The sequence below is a fragment of the Boleophthalmus pectinirostris genome, unplaced genomic scaffold (assembly GCF_026225935.1).
Source record: "Boleophthalmus pectinirostris isolate CB_2022bp ecotype Guang Dong unplaced genomic scaffold, ASM2622593v1 HiC_scaffold_150, whole genome shotgun sequence".
Taxonomy (NCBI): Eukaryota; Metazoa; Chordata; class Actinopteri; order Gobiiformes; family Gobiidae; genus Boleophthalmus; species Boleophthalmus pectinirostris.
In genome coordinates this window covers 22,742-50,000 of record NW_026571071.1, presented here as the reverse complement: position 1 = coordinate 50,000, position 27,259 = coordinate 22,742, and the positions used below count along the sequence as shown (strand labels likewise).

At 38.4% G+C, this 27,259-nt stretch overlaps 3 protein-coding genes across 7 annotated transcripts; 1 reads left to right on the top strand and 2 right to left on the bottom strand.

Moving 5' to 3' along the window:
- Positions 1-6: 6 nt before the first annotated feature.
- LOC110160564 (endoplasmic reticulum metallopeptidase 1) lies at positions 7-5,178 on the bottom strand (the record flags this gene model as incomplete). Its single annotated transcript, XM_055151275.1, has 10 exons — positions 4,821-5,178; positions 3,726-4,030; positions 2,578-2,705; positions 2,391-2,496; positions 2,043-2,189; positions 1,865-1,957; positions 730-942; positions 424-644; positions 133-307; positions 7-52 (listed from the first exon to the last, which is right to left on the bottom strand). Coding segments are annotated over exons 1-10 (1,709 nt in total), but the record flags the coding sequence as incomplete, so codon positions are not given.
- Positions 5,179-6,962: 1,784 nt separating this feature from the next.
- On the top strand, positions 6,963-9,171 carry oaz1b (ornithine decarboxylase antizyme 1b). The gene is given in 6 exon segments (XM_020925143.2): positions 6,963-7,177; positions 7,696-7,747; positions 7,749-7,835; positions 7,954-8,126; positions 8,235-8,320; positions 8,408-9,171. Coding segments are annotated over 6 exon segments (654 nt in total). The 5' UTR covers positions 6,963-7,052; the 3' UTR covers positions 8,539-9,171.
- Positions 9,172-10,081: 910 nt separating this feature from the next.
- Positions 10,082-27,193, bottom strand: LOC110160509 (E3 ubiquitin-protein ligase UHRF2). Of its 5 annotated transcripts, none has more exons than XM_055151282.1 (16): positions 27,089-27,193; positions 20,898-21,200; positions 20,427-20,704; positions 19,643-19,861; positions 18,407-18,516; positions 18,147-18,333; positions 17,913-18,036; positions 17,492-17,599; positions 17,310-17,414; positions 16,665-16,771; positions 12,798-12,960; positions 12,315-12,452; positions 11,986-12,223; positions 11,754-11,902; positions 11,568-11,666; positions 10,082-11,497 (listed from the first exon to the last, which is right to left on the bottom strand). In XM_055151282.1, exons 2-16 carry the CDS (start codon positions 21,198-21,200, stop codon positions 11,351-11,353), a joined length of 2,475 nt encoding a protein of 824 aa, XP_055007257.1. In that variant the 5' UTR covers positions 27,089-27,193; the 3' UTR covers positions 10,082-11,350. The 5 variants fall into 5 exon arrangements, with proteins under 5 accessions (XP_055007257.1, XP_055007256.1, XP_055007254.1 ...); XM_055151281.1 differs by lacking the exon at positions 27,089-27,193 and adding an exon at positions 26,558-27,071; XM_055151279.1 differs by lacking the exon at positions 27,089-27,193 and adding an exon at positions 24,967-26,534 and having other exon boundaries at positions 11,754-11,887; positions 11,971-12,223.
- Positions 27,194-27,259: the final 66 nt, after the last annotated feature.

Below are 27,259 nucleotides of genomic sequence, written 5' to 3'. Positions count from 1 at the left end.
TACGGCAGTGTTAAACCCAGCAAATAAAGCACACAATATTTCGCAGATGCTCCTGAAATAAAGAAAAACAGGGAAGCAAATTATAGAAACAGCTAATAAACTCCATCACAATATGGATGAAAGCATAATTACCTTTATGCTTAAACTCTTTGGCCAGCAGTAGTCTCGTGGCCAGGGGAAAGGCAACCATGAGCATGGGCACGTACGCTGAGCACAGTCCCTGTTGTGTCAGCCACACCAGGCCGCAGCACCACAGCAGTAAGCTCACATCAAAGTACAGGTCCCCCAGCTCGACCAGGCGCACACCCTGCACCAACAAAACACAGGAAGGAGCGTGTTCTTAGCTTTCAAAGGTCTCCAAAGAATTTCAACCCAAAATAATAATATTGTCATAGATTAAATGTATTTCCAGCATAAACTCACCCCATAATACAGGTTTTTGGCTAGTGTGTGAATAAAGACCATCTTGCCAGTGGTAGCAGCCCCGTAAAGACACACACAGGCATAAAAGTGGTTGTACCAGAACATGGAGCGACCCAACAGAGTAATAAGCAGAGCTACAATCAGCACTGACAACAATGTGACAAACCAGCTCAGGATTGCTACTCCAGTGGCACAGGCCAAATCTCGAACATAACGGCCACCTGAATAGGAGAATTGTCACATAGCTCCTTTATATAGTGAAACAATTCATCAATATTAGCAATATTAAAATTCATAACACCATACCTGCATTGCCAGGCAATGAAGCCTTCTTTGCCAGATAAATGAATGTAGCCGCAGCAACCATGTAGTTAAGAATGGTACCAACACGTGCCGGATAAGCCACTACAACAACTCCCAATAGGTCAAAAAACACCATGTTACCATGGCGATACTCAGAAGCATCAGCCAGTTTCTCTGACATAACCAAGTACTTCAGAACTGCCAAGATGTTGTCACCTAAGAACAGACACGCATCAGGATCAGGACAAAAAGCAGAGGAGCATTATTAAAATAAACAAAATTATTATTTTGATATACATTTTAACCATTGCATATGTCATTTACAGGCACTGCAGGCTCAAGTTTTGTTGAGTAAATATTCTAAGAGATAATCTTAATCTGAGTGGCTGTGGCCTAAAGCATTTTCTCTGTCTTTTCTGCTTCACATTTAGCAGAAGCAGCAACACTCACAAGGTCATGAGACAAAGCACTATTGTTCTTCCGCCTGGTGGGTTATTACCGAGCGCAAAGTGTAGAACTACGAGAGGGAGCGCAAGACAAGCAGAGAGGGAGAAAGTGATATTTTGTGGAAAAATGTAATAATTCTGAAGGATGATAATAACATTGATAATTGATATGTACATAATTAAGAAAACATCTTGGTAAAGTTATAAGGTCATTCACAAATGTCCCTTTAGTCTAGTCTTGCTTTAACTAAAAAGACATGCTTCTTCCCCTTACAATCTTACTTTCCCTTTCTAATAATTAATGCCATTCACAGTGAGGCAGAATGAAGAGAAAATGGTAGAGGGAAGTACAGTATTCTCTGAAAGGAAAAAAGACAACTGTCTGGTGTTTAGTGCTGACAGTCTCGATTCTCTGCAAAGTAAAGCAAAATCCAGTGCAGAAGGAGGCGGTAAATAAAAGGCATTGGCAAAAAAAGTCAACGCATTGGCCTTGTATAAATCTGTGTTTGCATCTGTGCTCCTTTCCTCACAGCAATATACAGTCTGCACAAAGATGGCCAATTTGACTCATTGGGTGGGAAAATGTGTGCACCAAATGCATTTACTTGTGTATGAAGATGACAGAGAAATCCAATGATGTAATATAAATCTGATGACATTTAAGCTGCAGATGTATGCATGGCTGGACTTACCAGCTCTCTGGATTGAGTCTGTCAAAATCCTGTCGGCAGTGTCGTACTTAGTGTGATAGATGAAACCGTTCTCAATAAAAGCAAGGTCAATACCTATAAGCAAGAATATTGAGTTATAATATAGGTTGTAAACTGCAAATTGTTACAAATAGCAATAAATATATTTTTTTTTCCAAACCTGGAATGTTACCAAAGTCCCTATAAATGCGGAAGTCTGTGTCAGAGGGAATAATGCCACTTTGGAAAACTTCCTGTCCCACTACTGATGCAAAGGGATGTTTTGCTGCGTGAACATAGGCCTGGACCAACCATGGGTTTTCAGGACCTTTCAATGAGAGAATGTACAGAATATTAATTAACTATATATAAAAACAAGTAGATTGTATTTTTAGATCAATTTGACTATTGACTTCATATAACCAAGGACTATTACTATTAACCAATGACCATAACCACATAGCAACGCCACACATATATCATTCCAACTAAGGAAACTGGAGTACATGCATTGACATGATATGAGTACCTGTCTGAAAAACTACTTCTTTGCCCCCGACACCAGCAGCTTCCAAGTTAATGAAAGCTCTGACCTGTTTGGCCCATGGATGCTGAGTTATAAAACCATGACTGGCCTGAAAGAGATGTGCAGAAATAAGAGCCAGTAATATATGAAAACATAAAGATCTAGCTGTCGGCCTGTCCATTTATGTTACCTGCAGAATATTTTCCTCCGCCCCATTGAATAAAAAAATAACTCCATGATGTAGAGGGGTTGAAAGGTTGGCCAAGGAATGCAGGACTTCCAACATCACAGCACAACTCACAGCATCATCACTGGCACCTGAAAAGATGGTGAGGTGATATATATTACATCATTGGCTATTTATGTGTTTACTCAAATGGAACAGCTTAATTTTGAAACCAACTGTATCTAATTAAGTCTCAAAATACATTTGTTGGTGATAGCGCCAATGAATAGTGGGATTTTGGACTGAAGAATTTTAGGAATGTTAAGACCTATTTGAATACATTGTTACAAGGGCACCAATACGGAGCATGTGATGGCAGAAAGAATACAGAGACATCATGTGCTATGGCTTTCTGGATTTAGATTTTTTTGGGACAGGTACAATACCACTTATGTAACTATATGTTAATTAACCCCTTAAAACTCTAAGAATGTTATGGACTAGCCCAAAATGTTCAATACAGAATACATTCTGATGGCATAATTTCAGCCTTCACATTGGTTTGTACAATCTTTTTTCTATGTTTTTTCAACTTGAAATGTTTAGAATTCCGAAGATTCAAAACGCCACAGGCAGCAGCAGACATGCTTCCTGATCCACACCTCTTTCCTTTAGATGTATTATGTATTATACATTAGTCCAGAAGATATAAGTCAAACAAACAACTAACCACACTAGTAATTATCTGATTATTAGAACATCTACTAGAAAGATAATAATAATGAACTAAATTAAAATGTAATGGTTAAAATGGTCCAATGTTACAGTCATACATTATTCAGGTTTGGATATTTGGACACCTTAGCCATGGATAGATTTGTAGTACAAACTACAAAACAAACCATGTGTGGAAAACAAGTTCATTATGTACAGAGGCCTTTAATTTACACCAGCAGTGGCTAGGGGGTGCCAAAATACGCAAACAAAAAAGAACACTATATGATAACAAGATATGCAACAACTGATTTGTCAAATGGTGTAGTAAATGTGTAAGACATCTGAGTCATTTGCAACTTTGCAATAACCAATATCCATACTGATGTTTAATAATATGATACAGATCAGCATTAGAAGAGAAACTAGAGAATTAAAAAGTGCAGAAAAGTTTATACCTGGACTATTAGCCACTGTATCAAAGTGACAATTAGCCAACATCAGAAGCTGTGTCCCTCCTTTTGGTTCCAGGCGCACAGCAATGTTAGTGACACGGTCATAGAAGCTGGTAAATCCCCCGAGAAAGTCTATAGAGAAAGAGCCGGTGGGCCGTTGTATATCCACAGTAAGCTGCTGAGGGCCTGCTAAGGTCTCATCACGGATCTTTTCAATCTGCTCCAACAAATATCCCACTGTCAGAACCTCATTCTCTGGGCTGCCCGTCGGCCTCGGCCCAACACTGGTGATCTGCTCCAGGTGCTGTCTAAATTGAAGAGAAGAAAATAATGATAAGAAGGTGCAGTTTGGATAGAAAAATGATATATCTAACATCATAACGAATTAAGCTATTTATTTTCATATTTTGACAGAAAATCACATTGTGCAGTAGGGTCATACATGTTTAGTCACATTGTAATATCATTGTTTCTGATTGTTTATGTTTGTGCCAGCATGCATCTGTGTTAGTCATTGAACATGCTTTAAAAACATAGGTTAGGCTATATATATATATATATATATATATATATATATATATATATATATATATATATATATATATATATATATATATATATATATATATATATATACACATATATTTGACATATATATATATATATATAAACACATATATTTGACTTGGTTGGCCACAGCTGTAGGCAAATGTAAGCTCGCCTTGATCCTGTTAATATATTTCCAGACTAGTTTTCACAGATAATGGTAATACTTTAAAATCTGTTCAGATTATTTTGATACAGTTTCATTAAAAAATACATGACCACCTAGTATGACTGAACTTGTTAAACTATAGTAGGCTGTTTCGAGATTCCTTCTCGGTCCGTATCAGTTCTCTATTGAATTACACGGGCTCCACATCGTTTTGAGGGCCAACTAGGAGTAACTACCTCACACCTGTCCTTTACCTTGGTGGAGGAGATGCTGTCTGTTGGTTTCTAGGCGGGTCTCTTACTAAAGTAGAGGAAAGGTTAGCTGAGCGCTACTACTCCGTTAGTCACAAGTCATAAAAATCTGTCAGTAACCTTGAAGCTTACCTAGCCCGTATTGCGTTAAATTCACCGCTTGATTTCCCAATGACAAGCTGCTGTAACGACAAATGAACAAGTCCCCATAGCACCAAAATAAACACCGACACCAGGGAAGCTGCGAGCCCTTCTCGCAGCAAGTACAAGCTGACTTCAGGCTTTCTCTTTTGGTCTCCGCTGTAGCCATTATCCCCGTATCTGTATTGGGGCACGCTGTTGTCCTGTGCGAAATAATGATTGGTCCCCAGAGGTTTTATTCTCCGGATAGTGGTGTCGCTCTCCATTTTAGAGCCAGCGGCACTGAACTGTCAGCCAGCGTCACGGGCTTCGCGTTTTCGCTGAGCAACCGACGGAGAACATAGAGGGACAAATTTAAAGGGAACTAGAGGGTGAATGGGTAAATGGGCGAATGGGGGAATGGGAGGCTGCAGCTGGTGTCACGTTAGTTTCAGATGACATCACAGCATCCTACAGGCCTGTATGTACAGATGCTATCCAATCTCACAAAGGAAAAGCAGCTTCTTTTCTTTCTTTTTCTTTCTTTTTTTCTCTATTTTAGTTGAGTGGGCCAAGAACGATTTTTTTTTTTTTTTGCGTGAGTGTGAAACAAAATCGCTGTGTTGAAGACAACAATGCACAAACAACAGGAGGATTTGCATCCAGGGATCCAGAATTCCGGATCAGATCTATATAAGTGGATAGGGCTGTCGAGTCATATTGAGGAGCCACTGCTCACAAAGCATTTGACTTCCACCACTGTGTCTGAATACAAGGGCTCAGCTCAGACAGAGACTTAGACAAAGTATGTAGATGTCCAAATAAATAAACAAACAAATAAATAAATAATGGAATGGGTAATGGTTAAGTTATGAAAACTTAACCAATTAATCTTAATTTGAATGTGTTAACATGCTAAGTGCACTTTAAAATTTGAACTGGAGGTCAGGTATATGGCAAAATTGCTGTTTTGTTTGCACATGTATGTATTTTACTATGCTCTTAAAACAAAAAGTGCATAATCATAGAAAGTGGTGCCAATATTCAAGCCCAAAGACATGATTGTTTTCAGTTGAAATGGCAATATAAACCATAATATTAATATGGCATGTTTGTGGAGTCAATTGCAAACAATTAGGCCTGATGGTAAGATTCAACAATTGTGGATTGTAGTTTAATGTAGAATAATTTCTTTCAAAAACAGTGAATTTCCCATGGATTTCTATTGGTCCCTGCCCTCCATCTGAATTATGATATCATCATAATTTAGAGTCAAACCTGCGTGAGATAATTTATATTTTGGAATATTGTTCTCTCTCACACCAAACTGTTTGTATTACCATAGACTGTATATACAATGTATTACGATACAAATTTACAGTGAAATGCAGATTACTACTTAATTTGAGCCAATTCATCAGAATGTCTGTGGGCCTACAAAAATTTGGGTTTGGGCCCCCCACAGGCCAGACCAGGATTGTTTGCACAGCCTTGTCCACTTTACCACACCTGTCTAAAAGCAAGTCCCCACTTAGTTCACGTCAATATTTACCAAATACTGCTAATACTAAGATTTTGGAAGGTAGGTTATAATGCGTTATTAATATAATGTCAGCACTGTTCTCAGGGCTGTTCAAAGCTGGTTTCCGTCAGCATAGGCTAAAAACCAAAAATACCAAACGCAAACAGCGTTTTTAAGTTGTGGCAGCAATTTTAGACATTAGTTATTTACAGTCATTACACCATTGTATAATTTCATTCTTTGACACTTCATATTCAGAATATTTTAGATAGATGGTGTCGAGAGTGACGACCATGGATCTATTAAAGTAACGACAATAGCCCTCGTTAGCTATAGTTGGCTATGAGCTTCCACGGCCCTACTGCGTCAGACTGGCACAATACACGGTTTGCGCTTCCGGTCATATTTCAAAGTAAGAATTTTACGTCATAAAAACATGTTAGTTATGTTGAAGAAATGTTCAAACAATGATAAAAATTACATTAATATGACTATATCAAAGTTTCACTGTTATAAAAGAAACTATGTATCTTTGAAACAAAGGCATTGTGTAGTTTGTTTTAATTTATTTTGAAATAAGATCAGGGTGTGTAGCGAAAGTCTGTACTGTTCAGAGTGACACTTGTGTATTTACAGCACTAGGTCTTTGGTCTTTGCCCGTCATTGCGCAGCTGAGCAAAAGCAGAGACAAGTCCGTTCGTGGTGTCTCTACCCGAGGCCGGATGGTAAAATCCAACCTCCAGCGAATCCTAAATAGTCATTGTTTTGCTCGTGAGAAAGAAGGAAAAAAACAGCCCATTGCTACCATGGCCGATCTTAGTAATAATATCTGTGACATGATTGGGAAGTAAGTAAACAGTTATCAAGCTAACTGCTAACCTGCTATGGGGGAGGGGATGTGTTAGCTTTTCTAGAAACCACAGTGGAGCGGAAGTTGTTTACGAGTTTTATTTACTTGTCATGGTGCAATTTAATCTTTTTACATATTGTAGCGGTGCATTATGGCAGCAAACTTAAGTGTCACTATAGCTTATCCTTATAATACATACATAAGTCTATATAACTGCTTTGTTTAAATTCAACCCTTAATAACTAAAGCGTCAACACGTAGAGGTAATCTTAAACCGCGTCCCTGTATTTGTAAATGATGTGCACTTGGTTGTCCAATGTTGGTGGAGGCTATCAGTACTGTTATTTGATTTAAAGCAGTCCAAGTGAACAATTTTGGACGTTATGCAATAATGGTGGTTGGTGAAAGACTAGATATTCTAGCATAATGGAATAGTCTGCTAATTGTCTATATACGTCAATGACTCTATTTGGTATCCTACAACGTGATCCTGATGTCTGTTTTCTCTACTGCAGCCTCTCCCTGCACTGTAGTAGTACCCGTGGCCCAGGGCCTCTGTGGTGCTCCTGATGCCCCTCTCCCACCCCTGAAGATCCCAGGTGGGCGAGGGAATGGCATTTGGGATCACACTCCTTCAGCTCAGCCACTCTACTCAGTAAGTGACTGTTCCCTGTTTTGTTATGTTGACCATTTTTAATTCAGGATTCTTTAGGTCCTGTTAATGTAAAACAACATGTTTTCTTTACTAAGATTTCATGTTTCTTTGTTCCTAGGATCGAAAGTTGACTGTCACTGAGGAACCAGAAGGGAGCGGTCGCCCAAGGATACTGCACTTCCAAAGTCGACCTATTGTTACCAAGACAATACAGTGGGATGCTGTCCTGAGCAGCAGTGCACTCTATGTGGAGATTCCTCTTGACCCTCTTCCTGAAGGCAGCAAGGAGAGGTGAGGTCTATTAAGTATCCATTTCAAAGAATAGTGTTGGTCAAAACCATTTAAACAGTATGTGCAATTGCACTGTTGTTTACTTAACTACATTTCATTCTTTTTCAGTTTTGCGTCTCTCCTGGAGTACGCTGAAGAACATCTGAAAGTCATTAGTGTGTTTGTCTGCTTTTACAAGAATAGAGACGATCGTGGTATGTGCTATAGTTCTTTCCATTAGTCTCTAAAGACTAAATGTAATTGTAAGAACAGTAACATGTTTTTTGTTCCTATCCCTGCAGCTAAACTTGTGCGTACCTTCAGTTTTCTTGGCTTTGAGATTGTGAAACCAGGCCATGCCCTCGTCCCACCTCGACCTGATGTTTTTTTCATGGCCTACAACTTTGACAGGGACTCCTCAGATGAAGAGTAACCGATTGGATGTCCAGTCATGGTCACATGCTTTTTCAGTTTTTCTCATCTCAACTCTTTTTGGAGTACTCAGTGTTTTTTGTCATTATTGTTGTTTGGCTTTTTAATTCCTGAGTTTGTGTTCAAGGGAAAACTTGGTGTTCTGTTAATCCATTTGCCCTTCTGTTTTAGTATAACTTAATCATTAAAGAAACTGTTATCACTTGCTGCAATTTCTGTTTTTATGCATAACACTAAGGTCACCAAGATTTTTTTTTTTTTAACATTTCAAATCAGGTCGAAGATTATTCATTTCTTGATCATTCTCAGGTTCACATTGTCACCATTAGCCATGATTGGCTTATGGGGAAATTAAGTTTTTGTCAATGACTTTTAGCACAGTGTAATTACTTTTCGGTATAGACAGCAGTTACTGTTGCATAATTGCTTAATTTACACAAAAAGTAGAAGGTGAATGCAAAATCTGTAAACAATTTGTTTATATGTTGAGTAGGCCTCAAAAGTGCGAATTCAACATATGGCACTGTTTTTTCTGATTTGGATTATCGTTCATTTCCAGGTTTTCAAGCTTTGTTGTTCACTTGCATAGTGGTACTTTCTGTAATAATAAAACAAAGAAATGGGTGTGTCTTCACTTATCTGTAGCTAAGAATTTATGGTCCCAATAAAACACTTTAAAAATCTGATGATTTGAACCGTACATGTACAGTAACATTTTGAAAAACAGTTAACACATTTACTATACACTCCAGGGCCTTAAGGGCATGTCAATTCCAAAACCAAGTTATATATTCATCTTTTCCAATTTGGGTCAAATATAGATCAACTTCAGTCCTGAACAAAAATATAAAATGCTTATATTTTTTTTTAAGTCATTTTGTGTGTTGATGGTACATATCAGCCATTTAGTTTTTGCAAGTCCCATCAAATGTTAATATATGTCTAATTTTACTGAGATCTCAGCCTCTCAAAATGTTATATGTAATTTAAATACTAACTGGTTGGCTGGCTGGTAAATGGAAAATGAGAATGGCAATCACAAGGCTCCAGCAATCAATGGGAAGAATATGTAAAGGTAAATTTTAATCTGCTATACAAAATGAAGATCATACAAAAGTATATTAAGTATTAAGTGAACTGAAAAGTACATTGACGTTCAAAGCTATCAAAAGAGGACAAGGATATTTTTCAAATGTGTGAGTTAAAATGTAATCTGATGCCACATAAAAATTAGCAACACCTCAAAGTCCAAATGTTCCACCAATAACCCTAAAACAAATATACAACACATGTATATGTGAAAATCATGTTTACAAACTGTCAATTATGGTAAAACCCTTTTTAACATTTGACATATTTGATGAGGACTGAAGCTGATTTTGCTGTAGTGGATAAATGGGTATGGTAAGGTAAAGAACAATGCTCAAAATCCAGAATCTTTTATGAATGACATTGTGAAAATTTAATTAGTTTAACTCATAATTTCCAAAGGTGACTGTAGCTGTAAATGTGCTGAGCAAAGTAAGCAACTACATGAAACAGCATAAAGGCGTAAGATTAAAAACTTTAGAAATATAGATGCCTTTTTCAAACATGTCCCAGCCCATGAAGCAAAAGATTTACAAGACATCTGTAAATACGGCAGATTCACTGTAAGCAGAGGACAGGATACAATTAGTAGCTTGTCAATAAAAAAAAAAAAAGAACAATCTGATCAAGATTTAACAACAAAAAATTATGCGCATCACATTTGTAAAACAAACGATGGCAACTGATCTAGCATATTTTGAATGAACAAAAATGAATGAACAGTCCACCAATAAATTATAATCTTTGATTTAAAATATTTCAAACAAAAAAACTTTAGTTCATGATTGTGTAAGCACTTTGGGCAGCTTTTGTAAGCTACATGTATGTGTGTTAAATATGTTCTAGCTCCCATGTTAATGCATTTAATGTACCCTACTGACTGCATGGTGATTCATTTTAGTTACCGGGGGTATTTTCCAATGAAAACACTACAAACTGAAGGACTCAGGGGTCAGAAATTTAAGTGAAACTTTTAGAGCTATGTACAAAATGTACATATTTGATGTGATCTGCCATCACATCTTATGACAGTAACAGGGAAAAAGACAATTGAAAATTGAATGAATAAGATTAAAGTATTAACACCTGTAACAAGAACAGTCCTTGCCTATCGATACAAGGGACAACTAAATGACGGAAGTGGAGCTCCTCAAAATGACAAGGAAGAGCTATTTTACAACTTGGGTTTACAGAATAATTGGTAGTATAATCTAAGAGGACATGTGGGAAACTAGAAATCATGTATTAAAACTTGCGGTACACTAAATGTATGCAGGTTGGTGTGTATTTAATCTTTTTGGCAGGTAAGGTGCAAATATATAATTTTTTGTCCTATTTGTCAATTTGAATATAAAGGAAAAGTAAAAAAAATATTAACTTTAACTGGTCAGATTCATTGTGGTGGGTGTTTTTGTGCGCTCATAATTATGTGCATTAGGTCAGCAGAAGTAGGGAGCTTTAAAGTGTCCTTTGCAAAAAACAAATTCAGGCTGGTGACGTTAATGGAGACTGTCCATATCAACAGATAAAGTTACTCCCGTATGAGGTTGTTTGTGTATGAATGAATGTATACATAAATGACTTATGATTTATGTACAATTACAGTCCAAGTACTTCATATATATGCAAAGCATTTTAGCTGAAGCTTTTAGTAACTGATAGTATACAAGGGCACAAAGGGGTGCTTAAGCAAGGGCTATGTACAACGTGCTGGTTGATTGACTTTATCGGCCTTTGCTGTAGCCAGGAAAGAACTGGTCAAGCAGAGTCTGAAGCGTCTGGTTTTGGGACATGTTATAGTCTTTCCCCAAATCATGACGACAAGCGGGACAAGTGTACACCTGCGCTCGAAACGATCGTTGCAGGCAGGCCTAAGAAGAGGCACAGACAAAATTAGGTCAAAAGCAAAAGACTAGTGAGAACCCATTACTTCATACACACCTTACAAACATTGTGTGAGCAGACTGTGGTAATAGGCTGGAAGGCCAACTCTTGACAGCACAAGCACATAAAGGACTGCTCCAGTTTACTCAGAAATTTCTAATTATACACAAACAAACCAAACACAATTATTTGTGTTTTAATGGACATTGGAATTTAGTGCAGAAATGCATGTGGATAACATACTGGTCCCTCTTTGAGATGCTCCATAGCTTCATCCCACAATCTTCTGTTAGCGGCGTCATCCTGAATTAACCTTTTCTGCTGTTCGGACAGTTGGAAAGCCTCTTCTACCTTCACTTGCTTTGAAGGGGGCTCTTCTGATGAAGACAAAGCTAATGTAAGACAAGCATAAAAGTAATTAAAAAAGCACTGAACAAGAAACAGATGTGTATAAATTAACTATGAGTGGTCCAACCGCAATCTTCTGCCTCCTGCTCATCTCCATTGCTTTGCAATTCATCATCATCCAAACACGCGATCAACTGTTCTTCATCGTCTTCCTCCTCATTCTCCTGTTTCTTCTTGAAGGAGCGTCGTCTCCTTCCCCTGCCTCTTCCAGAATAGCGTCTATTGTTTTTCCCACCTTGACCAGGTCGGGCAATGGCCTCTTTTCGGGTTTTGTTAGCCATGGCTGCAAGGTATCCTGGTGGATACTGTTTAGGAGTACAAAGTAAAAATATATTTCTATTATGCACAGAACAAAGTGTACTGATTCATCATCTAAAGAAAATATTTCAATCAAACCTGCACTGTAAGCCCAAGTTTCTTGGTCCTCTCAAGACCTTCTGGTGTCCATGGGGCTGGCTCCTGGTCATCACGTCTTAACAAGTACCGCCATACAAGATAACCACATTTCCCAACTTCAGGCCAGTATTTTACCACCTAGTTACAAATGTCATATATTAGTCCATGTGGTTCATTGTTGCTAGATCAGCAGTTATCCTGTGTGATATGTCAGTTTTGTGAAGCTGCTGTGGGTGAGGAAATTATTTCCAACTGTTGAGTAAAAAATATTCTACAATCAAAATATTCTGTAATGAAAGTCCTAAATGTTAGTGACTAATACTCATATCCAAAGCCATAATTGCTTTGAAGAGCTGCTTATAAATGATGTGAATGCAGGTTTGTGTTATCACCAAAGCGATTTCAAATATAAACCGGGAGCTAAAGTCACTCTGTATTTTATGTGGCCAGGGCTGAGTAATAAACAAAATCATCTTTGTTTACCTTATAGATACCATCATATCGGTTGCCTTCCTCAGGAGCGTACTGGCTAATACGTCGACCCTTAGAGCTGCGTACAACTCTCACTGGTTTTCCAGCTCGCCAGTTCCTGGACTCTGCACCAACTTTGTCATCCAGAGGGGCATCACAGTTTGAGGCCAGAGCCCTATTCACAAATAAATGAGGTCTGAGCTAAAAGTTAAAAATATTTGATATACTTTATTTTAGTTTGAAATATAATTGCACATTAAAAACACAACAGTTCTGCCCCTCTCTTACCACCTTTCATAGAGTCTCACCCTCTTTTGTCAATGTCCCACAGCAGCCTTAGACTAAAGGGTAAAAGTTAAAACCCATCCCTCTCATGCCACCACTCAGGTAGTAGGTCTGTCTAAAATTTAGTTTGAGCCTTACAAATGATAAAACATTATTTTTCTCCACTTCATCAAATTGTATGGTACTATTGAGTATCAATGATGGTATTGATGATTGTGTGCCTTGGTGAATATTTGTGTAATGGATGATATATTATGAGTTTTTGGGCCCTATCTTGCCCCCGATCTTAGCTCTAGCACAAGTGTGGGGCGTGGAGCTCCAAACAAGAGGTGTGCTGTGACTGAATAACAGATGGAGTGGAGCAGATTGAGGGCATTCAGTGAATTTCCAGAATCGTAAAAATCAAACTAGTCTACTGAAAAACAAGGTGTAACATGGTCAAGGCTTCTTTCATTTAGAAATATATTAGGATGATAAATGCTTAACATTCATTACATGTTCGTGTGCATGCAGGATGCACGTGCTCCATCCAGATGCCCTGCCGCAGCACAGCTTAGCACTGCTCTATAGTTAGGTTTGATCTTGATCTGTAAAAAAGCCGCTCATTCACATGAGGCCATTTACACTGCTGTCCTAATGTGTGTTTTCTTACCCTATCTGCGGTTCTAATGCCGCAATATCAGATTTCCTCTCTCCCTTTTTGTCATCAGCTCCACTAGACTACCATCAGAACCACAGAAAACTGCTTGGGCCGTGGAGTGGCTGGACTCTGACAGATCAGCGCGCACATTCACTGACAGCTCAGGACTGACAGTGGAGCGGACACACGTTTTGTATGTGCTGAATCCGTGTATCATTCGTTCATTCGTTTTTCAATATAAAACCAAAAATAAGAAAACGAAAAAACAACAATTTTCTTCGTTATTTGTCTCCAAAACCAAAATGAAAAAACGGACAACGATTCGTTTTTTAAGTTTTCGATTTTGTGTTTAAATGAAGAATGGAAAAAACGGATAACGGCCGTTTCCCGTTTACGTGACTTCCGTGACTGCGATGCCGGACTTTTGCACCGCATACGGACTGAATCAGGACGGATCCAGGTCCGAGACCAGACCGAGACCAGAGCAGGACTGAGACCGGGACAGAGCTGCTCTGGTCCTCCGCGCTCAAGAACCGCGGCTGGTTCCGAGGTGGTGCAAAGCCTCCGACTGACGCATTCACACCAATGAAAATGAATCGAAGTAAGAGCTTTTGGTTCAAATGGACCAGGTCCGGGACCAGACCGGGACCAGAGCGCCGGGGCCGGAGCTCGGGTCTCGGTCTGGTCTCGGACCTGGATCAGTCCCGGTTCAGTCCGTATGCGGTGCAAAAGTCCGGCATCGCAGTCACGGAAGTCACGTAAACGGGAAACGGCCGTTATCCGTTTTTTCCATTCTTCATTTAAACACAAAATCGAAAACTGAAAAAACGAATCGTTATCCGTTTTTAAATTTTGGTTTTGGAGACAAATAACGAAGAAAACTGTTGTTTTTTCGTTTTCTTATTTTTGGTTTTATATTGAAAAACGAATGAACGAATGATACACGGATTGGTGCTGCTCTCTTGGCAGCAGCGCTCAGTAGAGCTTTGTCTAGCAGCTCAAAAAGTGAATATGCACTGCTCTGTACAGACCCCTGCACATCCTGCTCTGTGTTCTGATGGCGCATATCAGTCACTTGTGCGGGGCAAATGCAGGTTGTGCAGTCACCCTCCCCTTGTGTTAATGGTTTTATCCATATCTGTGCGCAAAGCAAAAATAAAATCAGAAACATTTATATGACAATAAATGCATTCCATAATCCACGAGACATCCACCTGTGTGGGACCAAATGCAATGGACACCCATGAGATGAGAATGTGAGCGGTCAACAGTTGCAGCAGTAGAAACCTGTATCTCAGGTGAGAGATGCGGGAGCGGACTGCCGAGACAGGTGGGCGCAGGTGCGACCAGGGGGAGAGAAGGGGTCAGCAGGTCTGCTGTGGGTTGGGGAGCGCATGAGATAGACACTGGTCTACTGCGTAATAAATGCAGGAATGCACAGAAAACTAAAAAGGGTAACGTGTGTGTATACGGGCATACAGGGGTGCGTGCAGAGTGTTCAGAACAAACTCAGCCAGTTCTGTCACAGCCCATCCAAAATTCTATATTCCTGGTGCCTCTACTGGTGCGTACTGGCATCACAGGGCTCTGAAGTTGTTTTATTGTACCCATATATCAATTTTCCCCACACCCTGCTTTGCTGCCTGGTAATGAGGCAAAGATTGCAGACATTACCTAAACTGGCAGTGACTTAAAATGCCACAGTGGTCATCACCATATCTGTACCTGTACCATCCCAGCCTCCAGCAGTGAAGTACAGCCCGACCTGGACATACCCCCTTGTTAACGCTAGCGCTTGCTCTAAGATTGGGAGCAAGATAGTGCCATTAATGTTTTTAAGATGATGGATTGATATGTGAAATCATGAGAGCATAGATTCTGTCATGATACAGACTCATGACACAGTTTCCCTGTTATAGTGCTACAGTTTTGCTTGTTTAGTGGCAGGAAAGTCATTTATGCAACACATTTGACATTTTCACTGTTTTGATTATTAAAATGGGTGTTTCATATCAACTTTTCACAAGAAGTGGTTTAACAAAGACTTTTACTATCACAGCTATCATTTAGCTATTATTTTTATTGAACTGTATCGAATTGATTTGAAATCTATCATATTGAATCGAAAGTCCAGTGTATCGAGATATGTATCGTATTGAGGCTTATGTATCAAGGTATGTATCGTATTGGCAAGTTCTTAATGATACCCAGCCCCAATAAGAACAATACATCTCCACACAATCTAGCAGACTCTAGAACAAATGTACTTATAACCTCTACCTGTACGCTAATTAAAGTGCCAGTGGGAACGGACTGGTGAGGATGATCTCCTACTCTAGCCATCTGCTGCACTGGAGTGCAAAAAAGTAGATCAAATCTTGTTAACTTGGGTGTTCTTTTCTAGGGAAAATGCTACTTTTTTCTCTCACAGATTTACACAGTTCGGTAAACAATTATAGATTAAAAATAAAAACAACTTCGAAGTATTTTTACTTCTGCTACTTCTTTTAAGCTTTGTATAATGTATTAATTTGTAATTAAGAATTGTTTAGCTTCCCTGTGCAAAATGCTAATTAAATAAATCAAAAATTATCTTATTACAGTTAACCAGAATCTATTCCCTTTCTTTCTGTAGTTTCTGAATCAGAAGGCATCCATTCATTTTGTTCTCAGTCCATCTATATGAAGCATTTTTTTCCCATACTACGCTAAAAATCCACTTATCTGTGAAATATTTCAAGAGTCAAACCGGTTTTGTTTTTGTTTTGTGGTAGCGGTAGTAGTGGTAATAGTAGTAGTGAACTTCCCCAAACTATGAAGCTAAACTCCTTCAATAACAGAAAATTGTTTAGTCAGTAGTTCAGTGGCAAGCTTAAGGTTGGGATGCTATTCTATTCTTTGAGCCACTGGAAGCTCAATATGTTAAATTCTACAAATGGATTTTACAGATGTACCTGTTCATATGAGTAAGAGTCTGGTCAAAACAATGTTCCCCAATCCGCTTGTTTCCCGACAGATCTCGACCGCCACTGCCTGTGTATGTGAACTCATCTCCCCGATCCTATAACAAAAGAAAAGTGGGGACTCAATATAATTTTACTACAGTACAATAAATGTTTGCATGAAGCATTTCTATAAACCTCAGAGCAAAGGAGATGTTTTTTCTGAAATCAAGCTACCCTTAAAAGAAACATTGTGTAACTTTTCTGGTAGAAAAGTTGTTTCTATGGATGCGTCATTGCTCTGCCAGGAATATTCCACAGTATAATATTAAACAGCTCTATCTTACATTTATTAAATTACAAGTGGTTTTATAACTCAAAAATACATAGAAAAACAGGTATTCTGACTGTGAGCTCTGAGCAGGGTTGCCTCTCCACAGATCTGACCTGTGACTTGGTCTGATTTGGTCTCCATGATGATAAAGGTTTAATGCCATACTGTGAAACATTCTAGAAAAAGCAATAACATTTCCATGGAGAAAAGCATTTGTCGGCCCCTCCACCAGAAAAGTTACACAAGGCACCTTTAAATATGCTTAAAAAGAAATTAACTTCCTGTTAAAATCTTTTTTTTTTTTAAATATGAGGGGAACTCACCACTTCATCTTCAAAGCCACCAGCTAGTACCAATGAGTAGGCACCATCGTGAACGCGCCCATGGATCCCACCAACATGAGGTCTGTGAACACCTGCTTCGCTTACCTGATATACAATACAAATACAATAGTAATTGATGAATTAGTTTTCATCCCTTTTTATTTCATCGAACTCAAGCAGACCTGTACTCTGAACTTCCAAGTCGTTCCAACAGGAATTCCAGGAACAGGTCCATAGTGAGTTGGCGGAACAATTGTACACTCCTTAGTTCGCCCAACACAAGCCATACCCTGAAATAAAAAAGCAGGTAGGATTTGAATACTGTAAAGGAAAACAAGTTGGAATTAAAATAAGATCACAATTTCATGTAGTTAATGCCAAGAGTAAAAGATTTTTTGTCCCACTAAAATAACAATATTTATATCTTTGAGAAGATGGGCCTGGTTATGGATTACTAGAGAACTATGGATTCAATGACCCTTGCTTTTCCAAGAAATACTACCATGTTGACCCTTCTTACTTTTCTACAAGCGGCATTGTGCTATAGCACAAAAAGAAAGTGCTCATTCTGGTAAAAGATGTTGCTATAAATTTGTGACTCACCTTCCCCCAGTCCCTTTGACTTTCTGTAGTTGCTGAAGGCATTTTAGCCCTCTTTTTGCTGGCTTTCAGTTTTTCTCCTGCTTTTACAACCTCATTTGTGTCATTCTTACAAGTGGGGCAGTACCTAGGAAAAAAATACAAAAAAACTGTGAAATCTGAAATCTTATTAGGTTGCGAGAACAATTATTGAAAAAATATGCACTTTTTCCCCATGTGATCTCTTTATTGGCTTACCAGTCCTCGTCATCAGGGATGGTGGACAGTGGTGGGTTTAAACAGTAGATATGAAAGGCCATGTTGCACTCATCACACAGTAACTGCATGTGTGCATCCTGCTTCCCACCACACACACAGCAGGAACAGAAACGACATTCTGCATCAGGATCAGCCTTGCAGTGCTTACACTCTGGTCCACTTTTACCTTGAGTGAGGGGATAATATAACTAAATGACACAAAGGTATCAAATTAAGCATTGCAGCAGGACTAAACCTACGTTTAAACTGCCCATCGGCAGCTGAAAGCGCACGAGCACCCTGCTTCTCCACTTGGTAGATTTCATCCAGGAACTGAATCTTGCAGTCTTCAACAACATCTCCCGGGCCTCTGACGAACCCCCCAAAAAGAATAAAGGGAGCAAAACTGTTTATCAAATAGGTACAAACAGTATGTGCCTGCATTACGGTTAAGCAATTAACAATGACCCTTGCTATGGAAGCTTGGGTCTTTGTCTGGTTTATGTTAAAAGTGGGAATAAACAACATCCCCCCACAATTTGTGATTTGATATAAGTGTCTTAATAATGGGTCATGATTTTGATGTGTTTTAGGGCTCCGTGAGGAAAAAAACAAACATTTCCTCTATTACCATATTTGTATGATAATTATACACAAACATAACATTTCATTCATATACACTATTGCTTATCTATTCAAATATAGCATAATTCCTTAGAATTTTCCTCATTTTATTGTGAGGGTTTTATTTAATTATTCAATATTACATCGAGTATTCTTGGATCATTAGCGTAGTCTAGCCTGACTAGCAGAAACACTTCAAACTCCACCCCTGTAGGCAGGTGTCTCACTGATGTCACAGGCCTCCTGAAATGTAATGGCCATTGGAGACAGCACACACTCATTGTGTTATTGACAGTTTAATGCTGCATTAATGTGATCTTGGAACCTCAGAAAATCTGACCTCCGACAGGCTTGAATATCAACTTGGGTCAGAATATTGACTCTGAAACTTGCATGAAAACTCCTTACAGAATTTATGTCACAGGGGGAGTTTGTTTTATATTACACAGACCGTTGTTCTCCGCAAATAAAACACATAAACCAAATTTGAGCAATTTGCCAACAAAAAACACACAACTTCACTATCGCAATAGTAAGATAATAAAGTTAATGTATGTTCTTGTTGCTGTGATTTTAGAAAGACACATGATTATGTAGATATCACATGAATGCAGCATTAGACCTCAAATCTACAAAGTAACCTGTTTGGACTACAACTGCAAAAAGTGACTAGAAACTATAACAATGCTTACAAAAAAGGTCCAATTATTTCCACTGGACAAAGTTTGACCAGTTGACATGTGTCCAGTAGTCCCACTGTAATTAATTAGTTAAAGTTTCCACAGATGTTATAATAATTAACTGTGGAAACTGCTGAAGTATTTTTGTGTATATGCAACAATAAAAAATTAAAACAGCACTTAGGTCTTCACCCAATAAGGATCTTGACTCGAAGTTCTTTGTTTGTCCGAGATGTTTGGTTGAGGGTCTGAATCTCTGCATCAAACCAGAAGCCCCTCTCCTCTGGAGTCTCCATGTTGTAGTTGACCATCACAATCATGCCTTCTTGAAGCTGATCCCATCTTAGTAATGTCCGAGCACGAGGTCGCACATTGCATGGGTACATTTCAACCACACCGTTTTCTGGGTAACTTGGGAGATGGAAATAAATGTTAAAAGTTGAATTGTCATTCATAAGCAGATATTTTACCCAAGAGAATTTGATTTTACATATCCCACAAGCAGCATGGATATAGACAAAAAGTAGAAAGAAGACAAGTAAAATAAAGCAAAAGAGAAAGTAAAATTAAGCTAATACAAAAGTGAGATTTTCTTTTGTGACAAAAATATTAGGAAATTTGAAATCCAGATCATTTTGAATTTCAAGATTTCAAATACCAGGTCTTGCACATACAGCGGTATCTCATGCTCGAAGGCCTTACATAACTCAAGAAGAAGAAAGACAATAGAGATAAATCTCACATTGTAGTATGTGGTTTAAAAAGTCCTCCAACCATCAAGATTAAATATTCTTACAAAAATGTTACTCAATTTTAAAAGATACAGTGGTTAGAAACTTTATTTTGATATCACTAATATTTACTATTAATCATATTAACACAGCAGGTGCATCTGTAGTTTTTGTGTCTCATTACAGGTTTGTTAAATTAATAAATGCACCACAAAGTTGTGTTGTGGATGTGGTTAGTTACTTACTCATCATATTTAATGTGGTAAATGACATCCTGCCTGGTTTCTGTGGCTGGTGAGTCGGTCTGAGAGGTAGTGGCTCCATTGCTCTCTGTGTTGAAAACATTGTTATTCCTGTTAGAGTCAATGCTCAGGCTTTGGCCCAGCTCAGCTTCCAGCTTTCCGTTAGTCCTTTTTGAGGGCCGACCTATCTTTGCTTTGGCAGGAGCAAGTGTCACATTTTCAATACAAGCTTCAAACCAAGCACCGATGCTGACGTCTCTGCAGTCCACCAGTTCATTAATCTGAGAAAACAAAGACATTCTACGTGAAACTTGAAAAACTAAATAAAAATGTAATTACTCTAACATGTATCTCTAGACCTAATACCTATTAACATAGCTCTATATGTGCACCAAAATATAAGATATAATAACCCATATGTTTACTATTCTCTACAACGAAAAAATAGTTTCATTCAACAACTCCACAGCTTACCTTATAACATCCAATCCCTGCATTAATGAGCATGCACCGACTAGAGGAGGGTGGTTGCGAGTCTTGTGCCGGGTTAGATTTAAATCCATTGTTGGTACTTGCTTGATCACTTGTGTTTGGTTTGACTTCACCATTATTGTCCTTACTGGTTTTCAGAGCAATAGCACTGGCTGAGGCTTTGATGTCACCCAGAGAGTTCTTGACATCAGGGCTGTCTGCAGTATCAGACTGTGCACGAATAAGGAGTTGTACAATGTCATTTAGACCAACATTGTAGTCAAACAATGTTTGGCCATCTTCCATCTACAAAGAAAGAATACATATTTATTACTGCATGTGAGTCAACAACAATCTATGTGCACAGTAAGCTGTTCTTTGATTAAAAAGTTGATTAGAGTACTACATTTTTTACATACAAACTGAACAGTGTTAGTGGCTTTCAAATTAAGAGAAGGCTGCTAATCTTATTTTTGTATTTTCAGTAAAATGACCCATGTTTTGACATGTAGGTGGAAAAGGTACAGATTTAATTTGTTATTGTTATTGTCCAGCCCTTCTCACACAACATATTGACATAAGCATATTGAAGATGGTGAAGCTTAAAAAATATTTGATTTAAACAAAAAGAGGATATAAATTTACTGAAAGAAATGATCAGGTTACTATGGCAACTCAAAGAGACCCCCCCTTCTCAGACCGTATAATCCACCAAAACCATAATCTTCAATGCAACTCATAGAGCCCATAACCATTTTATAATATAAATACAGCAGTCAATTGTAACTACGATATACTGCAAAACACACCACAACAATCCATGATTGTTTTGCATATGAAACTGCCCTCCAGCTCATTGTGCTGCAGATCCAAGTATGGCCACCGCTCACACTTCTCTAATTTGTGATTTGACAGCAGGAAGCAGAGCTGTTGAAGCTGTGCAGTGGTGGAGTAGCGGTACAAATCAAAGAATAAAGAACAAATGAGAAAAAAGTCATATTAGCATCATAGTAATGTAATACAATCACTAAACAATGCTTCTAGAGTCTTTATATTTAAACATTCATAAAGGACACGGCAATATATGATGAATAAGCTTCAATCCAAGGGCCACAACATGATGTATAATCAAACTTGCTTTGAGATATCTATGTAGAAGCATGATGACAGCAAAGTAGCAATGACACTGTACAGAGTGCTGCTGACATGTTGGGCACCTTGCAGATCTTCTATAAAGATAAATTCTGTTTGTGTATATTAGTGCCTATGGAAAATTATATGTGGATGTGCAAATTGAACATGAGAGACTGGGAAATTTAAAAGCAAACTTGAACACCAAAAACAATACCAAAAGCAGTATCACTGAATGAACATGCCTCTCTTACAGAGGCAAAAGGCACAGCAAGCAAAAGGAAGAAATGAGACGCCATTTTGAAAAGGAATTTTCTTTACTCCTCCTAGTCTACACTACATGCATAAGCGCACCAGTTGCTCAGCTTGTTTGTCACAGATTTTGTTAAAAGCATTATCACAGAAATCCCACTAATGATCCAAAGAGATAAAACTGTACCGAGCATTTAGTACAGGAGCCAAGCAACTGCCCAGGGGTCTGAACACAATTACCTGACTGTAAGTTTAGAATACAATACAAACCAACAAAAAGAAAGGAAAGAAAGAAATCTAATTCATGGTGATATAGTGATATTGTGATTCAGTTCTCCTCTGTTTAAAGCAACGTTATGCCTAAACACACTTTTACACACCCACTCTTATTTGTCAGCCTGGACTTTCCTGCATTCAACACTCGAGTGCACTGAAAATGTATGAATTTTTTTTCACCCACTGCACTCTACTTCCCACTTCTCTATACTTAGTTATTGCTTAAAAAATTCTGACTCCGGGTCAGACATGGAGTTCAGAAGTGTCTCGCAAACATTTTTTCAACAATAAAAACAAGTAAAAGAAAATCTGCTTGCTAGAGTGAACTCTATCATGAACTCAGCAATTTTGAACAGGTCAATGGACTTAAAACAAGAAGGGCGAGTGCATCAATGGGTCAAATAAATGTTACGTAGGTGCTCTTCGAGGATCCATGGGATAAGAAGACCAAAAAAAAGAATAGGAGATCCAAAGCACTCTAATTTACAAGTCTTTCATTTAGGAAAAGTAGACATGCTGATGCGTTTCGATGGTCTTCCTTGGGTCATGTCAATAAACTTGTTTCTATTAATAAGCAGTTCCAGTTAACAAAATGTAATGTAGATGTAATAATAGTCTATAACCAATGTTATAATTCCTACCTGAAAAACATATGTATTCTTTAAACATCCTTGCAAGGCAATGTGCAATATGCATCAACTATTATTGGGGAAATTTTAAAAATGCTCAATACATGTGATGGTAAATTAATCATTACAGCATGTATCTCTTGGCATGCTGTAGACTCCCTTAAAAAGGCTAACCTGTTTTTATTGCAATAAAGGTTAATGTTAATTCTGTACCTATTACCAAAAGCATTTCTATTATTAAAAAAAAAAAAGTATTATACTTTATGAATGAAATACAAAATATTTTAATGTAGACTCTTGTTTATGGAGTGGTTTGGTTTGTATATAGCACATTTGATTATTTAGTTTTTTTCTGGTGCTTAGTAATAATAATATAAAAAGATCACCATTTTACCTTGTTTTATGTAAACAGCAACAGTGATCTAAAATTGCTAACAGAAATGGGCAATACTGACTTCCTTTTTTAAACTGCAGAACTGCATTCATAGGGACATAAAAACAATCAAAATCAACTGTAAGAAAAAAAGTACTTTTGACTGACCACATCATCAGGGCCTAAAATCTCTGCGTCCATATTTTAGATATATATATAGATGACAAGAAAATGAGGGAGACAAGGGAGACAATATGGAGTGATGACATCCAATATAAACATCGCTGGGAAGTGCACAGGCTTGGCAAGGCAACAGAGTCAGTGGAGGAAGCAGATAGAGACATCCACGATACTCAACTCCCAGAAATGGCAATGGGCAAAGCAAGCAAGCAGTGTTTTTTGTTTGTTTGTTTGATTTTTTTTTAATGACTAAGAAACACTGTGTATGACCCTGAGTCTTAATTTTACATATACGTACAGAGGATGTGGGTGGGGATTGGGGGTAGTTGAAAGCAGAATTTTTCTGAGCACTCAAGCCTCAAATGTAGGGCAACACAAGATTACTCAAACATGAGCCCATCAAAATACAACTTTGAGGAAGCTAATGATGAGGGAATACATGGTTAAAAAGCACTAACAGTCGATTTAGCATAATGTCTCCTTTAATCCTTGAAGCATGCAGTTAATATCAATCCCTTCATGAAATATGTAATGCACTTTATTGTGGGTATCATTAGCCAATTTGTGCTCTCAATATTGCAAATTATATTTCTGTAAAGTTAACTGAAATGTTAGCCTAGTTAACACATATATTAAGATTTAGGAGTAGACACAAACTGTCTATTAGACCAAATATCTTGCTCACCATTTAAATGCTTTCTAACGCTGCTATTTTTTTTTATTTATCAAGGCACGTGGAGTTCATCCTTCAAATTAGGCCATCATACCGTCGTCAATACGACAACAGGGTGAAATATAACCTAGCTAGCCTGCTGTTTAGACCGGAGAAATATATTTTCAGTCACCAAGGAGGTGGGCCAAATGAAGCGGTGGCATTTTTATAAGGCGAGGATAATTAAGCGAGGATAACGCTGTTGATGCACTCCCCGCTCTTAATGTAAACAAACATATGACGCAGTAACTTGTTGCACAGCGTTCACACAATGGTTCTTTCTCATAAATACACGAATGCTATGCAATAATCTATTCAAACTGTATTGCAATTTCTCGGGGAGCACTCCCGGGCTCTTGCGCAAGAACCATTTGAGAATTCCTTTGAAAACAGGAAGCTCGCATGCATGGGTCAAAACGGTGGAAACATCAGACCACTCGCACACTCCCTGTGGTCCTAACACTGTCAGAGGAACCAACTGTACAGTTGGTGTGACGAATTAAAACAAGTATATCTTACCTGCTTCCCCCTGTAGAACAGACGCTGTTGATGGGGGGATACATTGAAGATATCTTGAATTTTTAACCGTAACAACTCAATTTTGGTCAATCGAGAAAGATCCTCTACGGTTCGCGTCTCCTTTCCGTCTATTGTACGAACCTGGATCCACATACTTGCGCAAATTCAGCTCAAAAATTAAGATCGGAACAGTTATTGATTGCACACAATTTATGATTTCTAGTGGTGCAGAAATATACACAAATATTCACAGATGCATTTCGCTTTCTCTGCAGAGCTGCTGCTTCACGTCCATGAGGTCGCGGCGCCAAGCAAGTCTCGCGATAATACAGTTAAAGGCAGTTGGCACTGGCCATCATTCTTCTGATGGGCGCATTATTCCCATGATATCCAACATTTTGTGCACCATAATGAAAAATGTACGTATTGGATCAATAAATACGCAATCAAAGAATGAAAATTAAAATAAATAGGCCTAGCTGTGTATCATAAAGGCATAGACCAGGGGTGTCCAAGTTTTGGCCTGGGAGCCAAATGTGGCCCTCAGACCAAATTTATCAGTAGTAATAATGCATAGCATTATATATATCGCCTTTCAAGAAACCCAAAGCGCTTTATAGAGCATTGTTCATACATACAGACATGCATAGTTTGTGATGGTATTGTGGCCACAGCTTCGCTGAGGCAGACTGACGGAAGGAAGGCCAATCACATTAGGCAATATGAGTGATATTTCTTGCCTAAGGACAGAGCAACAGTTACACCTGGTATTTCCAGAGGTTTCTTATTCAAATACTAGCCAGACCGAGCCTTGCTTCTTGCTTAATCTGACGAGATCAGGCTTTGACGACGAGGTCTGGCCTCCAGACTTCCTGCTGAACTGGCCCAAATAATCATAGGCTGTAATTTTAGTTAAATACTACTACAAGCCCATTGACATCACATTGCATTGATAAAGACCTAAAATTCATGTTCCAAGCCTCATTAAATGTATGGTGCAATAGCAGCTCTGTCAAAACTAGGCATAAATGCGCCCATTTGAATGATTCACAGTATTGACCATGGGTCTGTGGTCGACCGCTTTGAATGTGTTACAAGATGTTAGGAGAACCCCAGCATAGACCTCTCAGAATCCCAGTCATCTAGCCTACATATGCATTTTATAGTCTATGCAGTGTTTTCCCGAAGAAAAACAATTAGATTCAAGTAAAACCAAATTAGGCTCTTTATTTTTTTTGTAAGCTGCTATTGGGTGATGTTAAATGTGTTAAGAGGAGGTAACAGGGCCTCAGACAAACATGGTGCACTGATGAGAGTAAAGTAGTTTAAACGAGGCTAACATAGATGCTGGGGTGCCTTTTATAGGCTACATGCAGTGAAGACAATTTGAGGGCTAAAATGAAGCATAGACTACTGCCTGGAGAATGAGGACACTAAAATCATAACTTGCCATGAAAAAACGGCCTGTGTATGTATTACTTCACTTTTACTTACTACTTTATTATGGACAAAATAGAATTCTTGCAATAAATTTACTATAGTAAATTAAGCCTCTTAAAGGTGCACTATAATATTTCTACCACCAACTTACCTGTATGGAGATGTAACGTACTGCTTTGCTTGGAATGTTCCACAGTATGGAATTTAAACTATCTTGCATTTATTCAATATCAGGTGGTTTAGTAAAGACGTGAATTCTTACTTGCCTCTTCACAATTCTAACCTTTAACTTGTAGATAGTGTCACCTGCTTATCCCCATCGCAATAAATAGACAAACGCTGTCATACTGTGGAGCATTGCTGGTAAGCGCCAGAAAAGTTACAACGTGCACTGTTAAACTTAAAGTTTACTCACGGGCAAAACATAGGACACTGTATACAGTGCCATGATGCCACCTTGTGGTCCTTTAACATAAACAATACACTGGTGAGTGGTCAATTTAGACAAAGTGTAGGCCTATCCTAAATGCAATTTATGTGTAGATTGGCTAATTATTTTTAAATGTCAGACTGCTGATTGTTCGAAGGTTCTCAACGTGCATATACAGGAACATTACCATGAATAAAAAGCGAAAAGCAAACGAACCGAGAAGAAAGGAAGAGGGGGAAAAATAAAAGTCACCCATTTCGAGACGTCACAGCGTGTGGAGTGCGCAGGCTTGAAAGCGGTCCTAGTCTGAATAATGGCTGTAGGCTTTTGGGATAACCTCTGTGTTAAGGAAATTAATACTGCTTGACACTGCTGCCACTAAATAAACAGTAAAAGTAAAACTTATCTTGTTTGCGGCAGTTA

Coding starts and splice junctions, on each gene's coding strand:
- LOC110160509 (XM_055151279.1), bottom strand. CDS start 25,119: ATGTGGATCCAGGTTCGTACAATAGACGGAAAGGAGACGCGAACCGTA. Junction 18,517..19,642: donor CGAGTCAAGATCCTTATTGG/GTGAAGACCTAA, acceptor GGGGTTCGTCAG/AGGCCCGGGAGATGTTGTTG. Junction 18,037..18,146: donor ATCCCTGATGACGAGGACTG/GTAAGCCAATAA, acceptor TTTTTTTCCTAG/GTACTGCCCCACTTGTAAGA.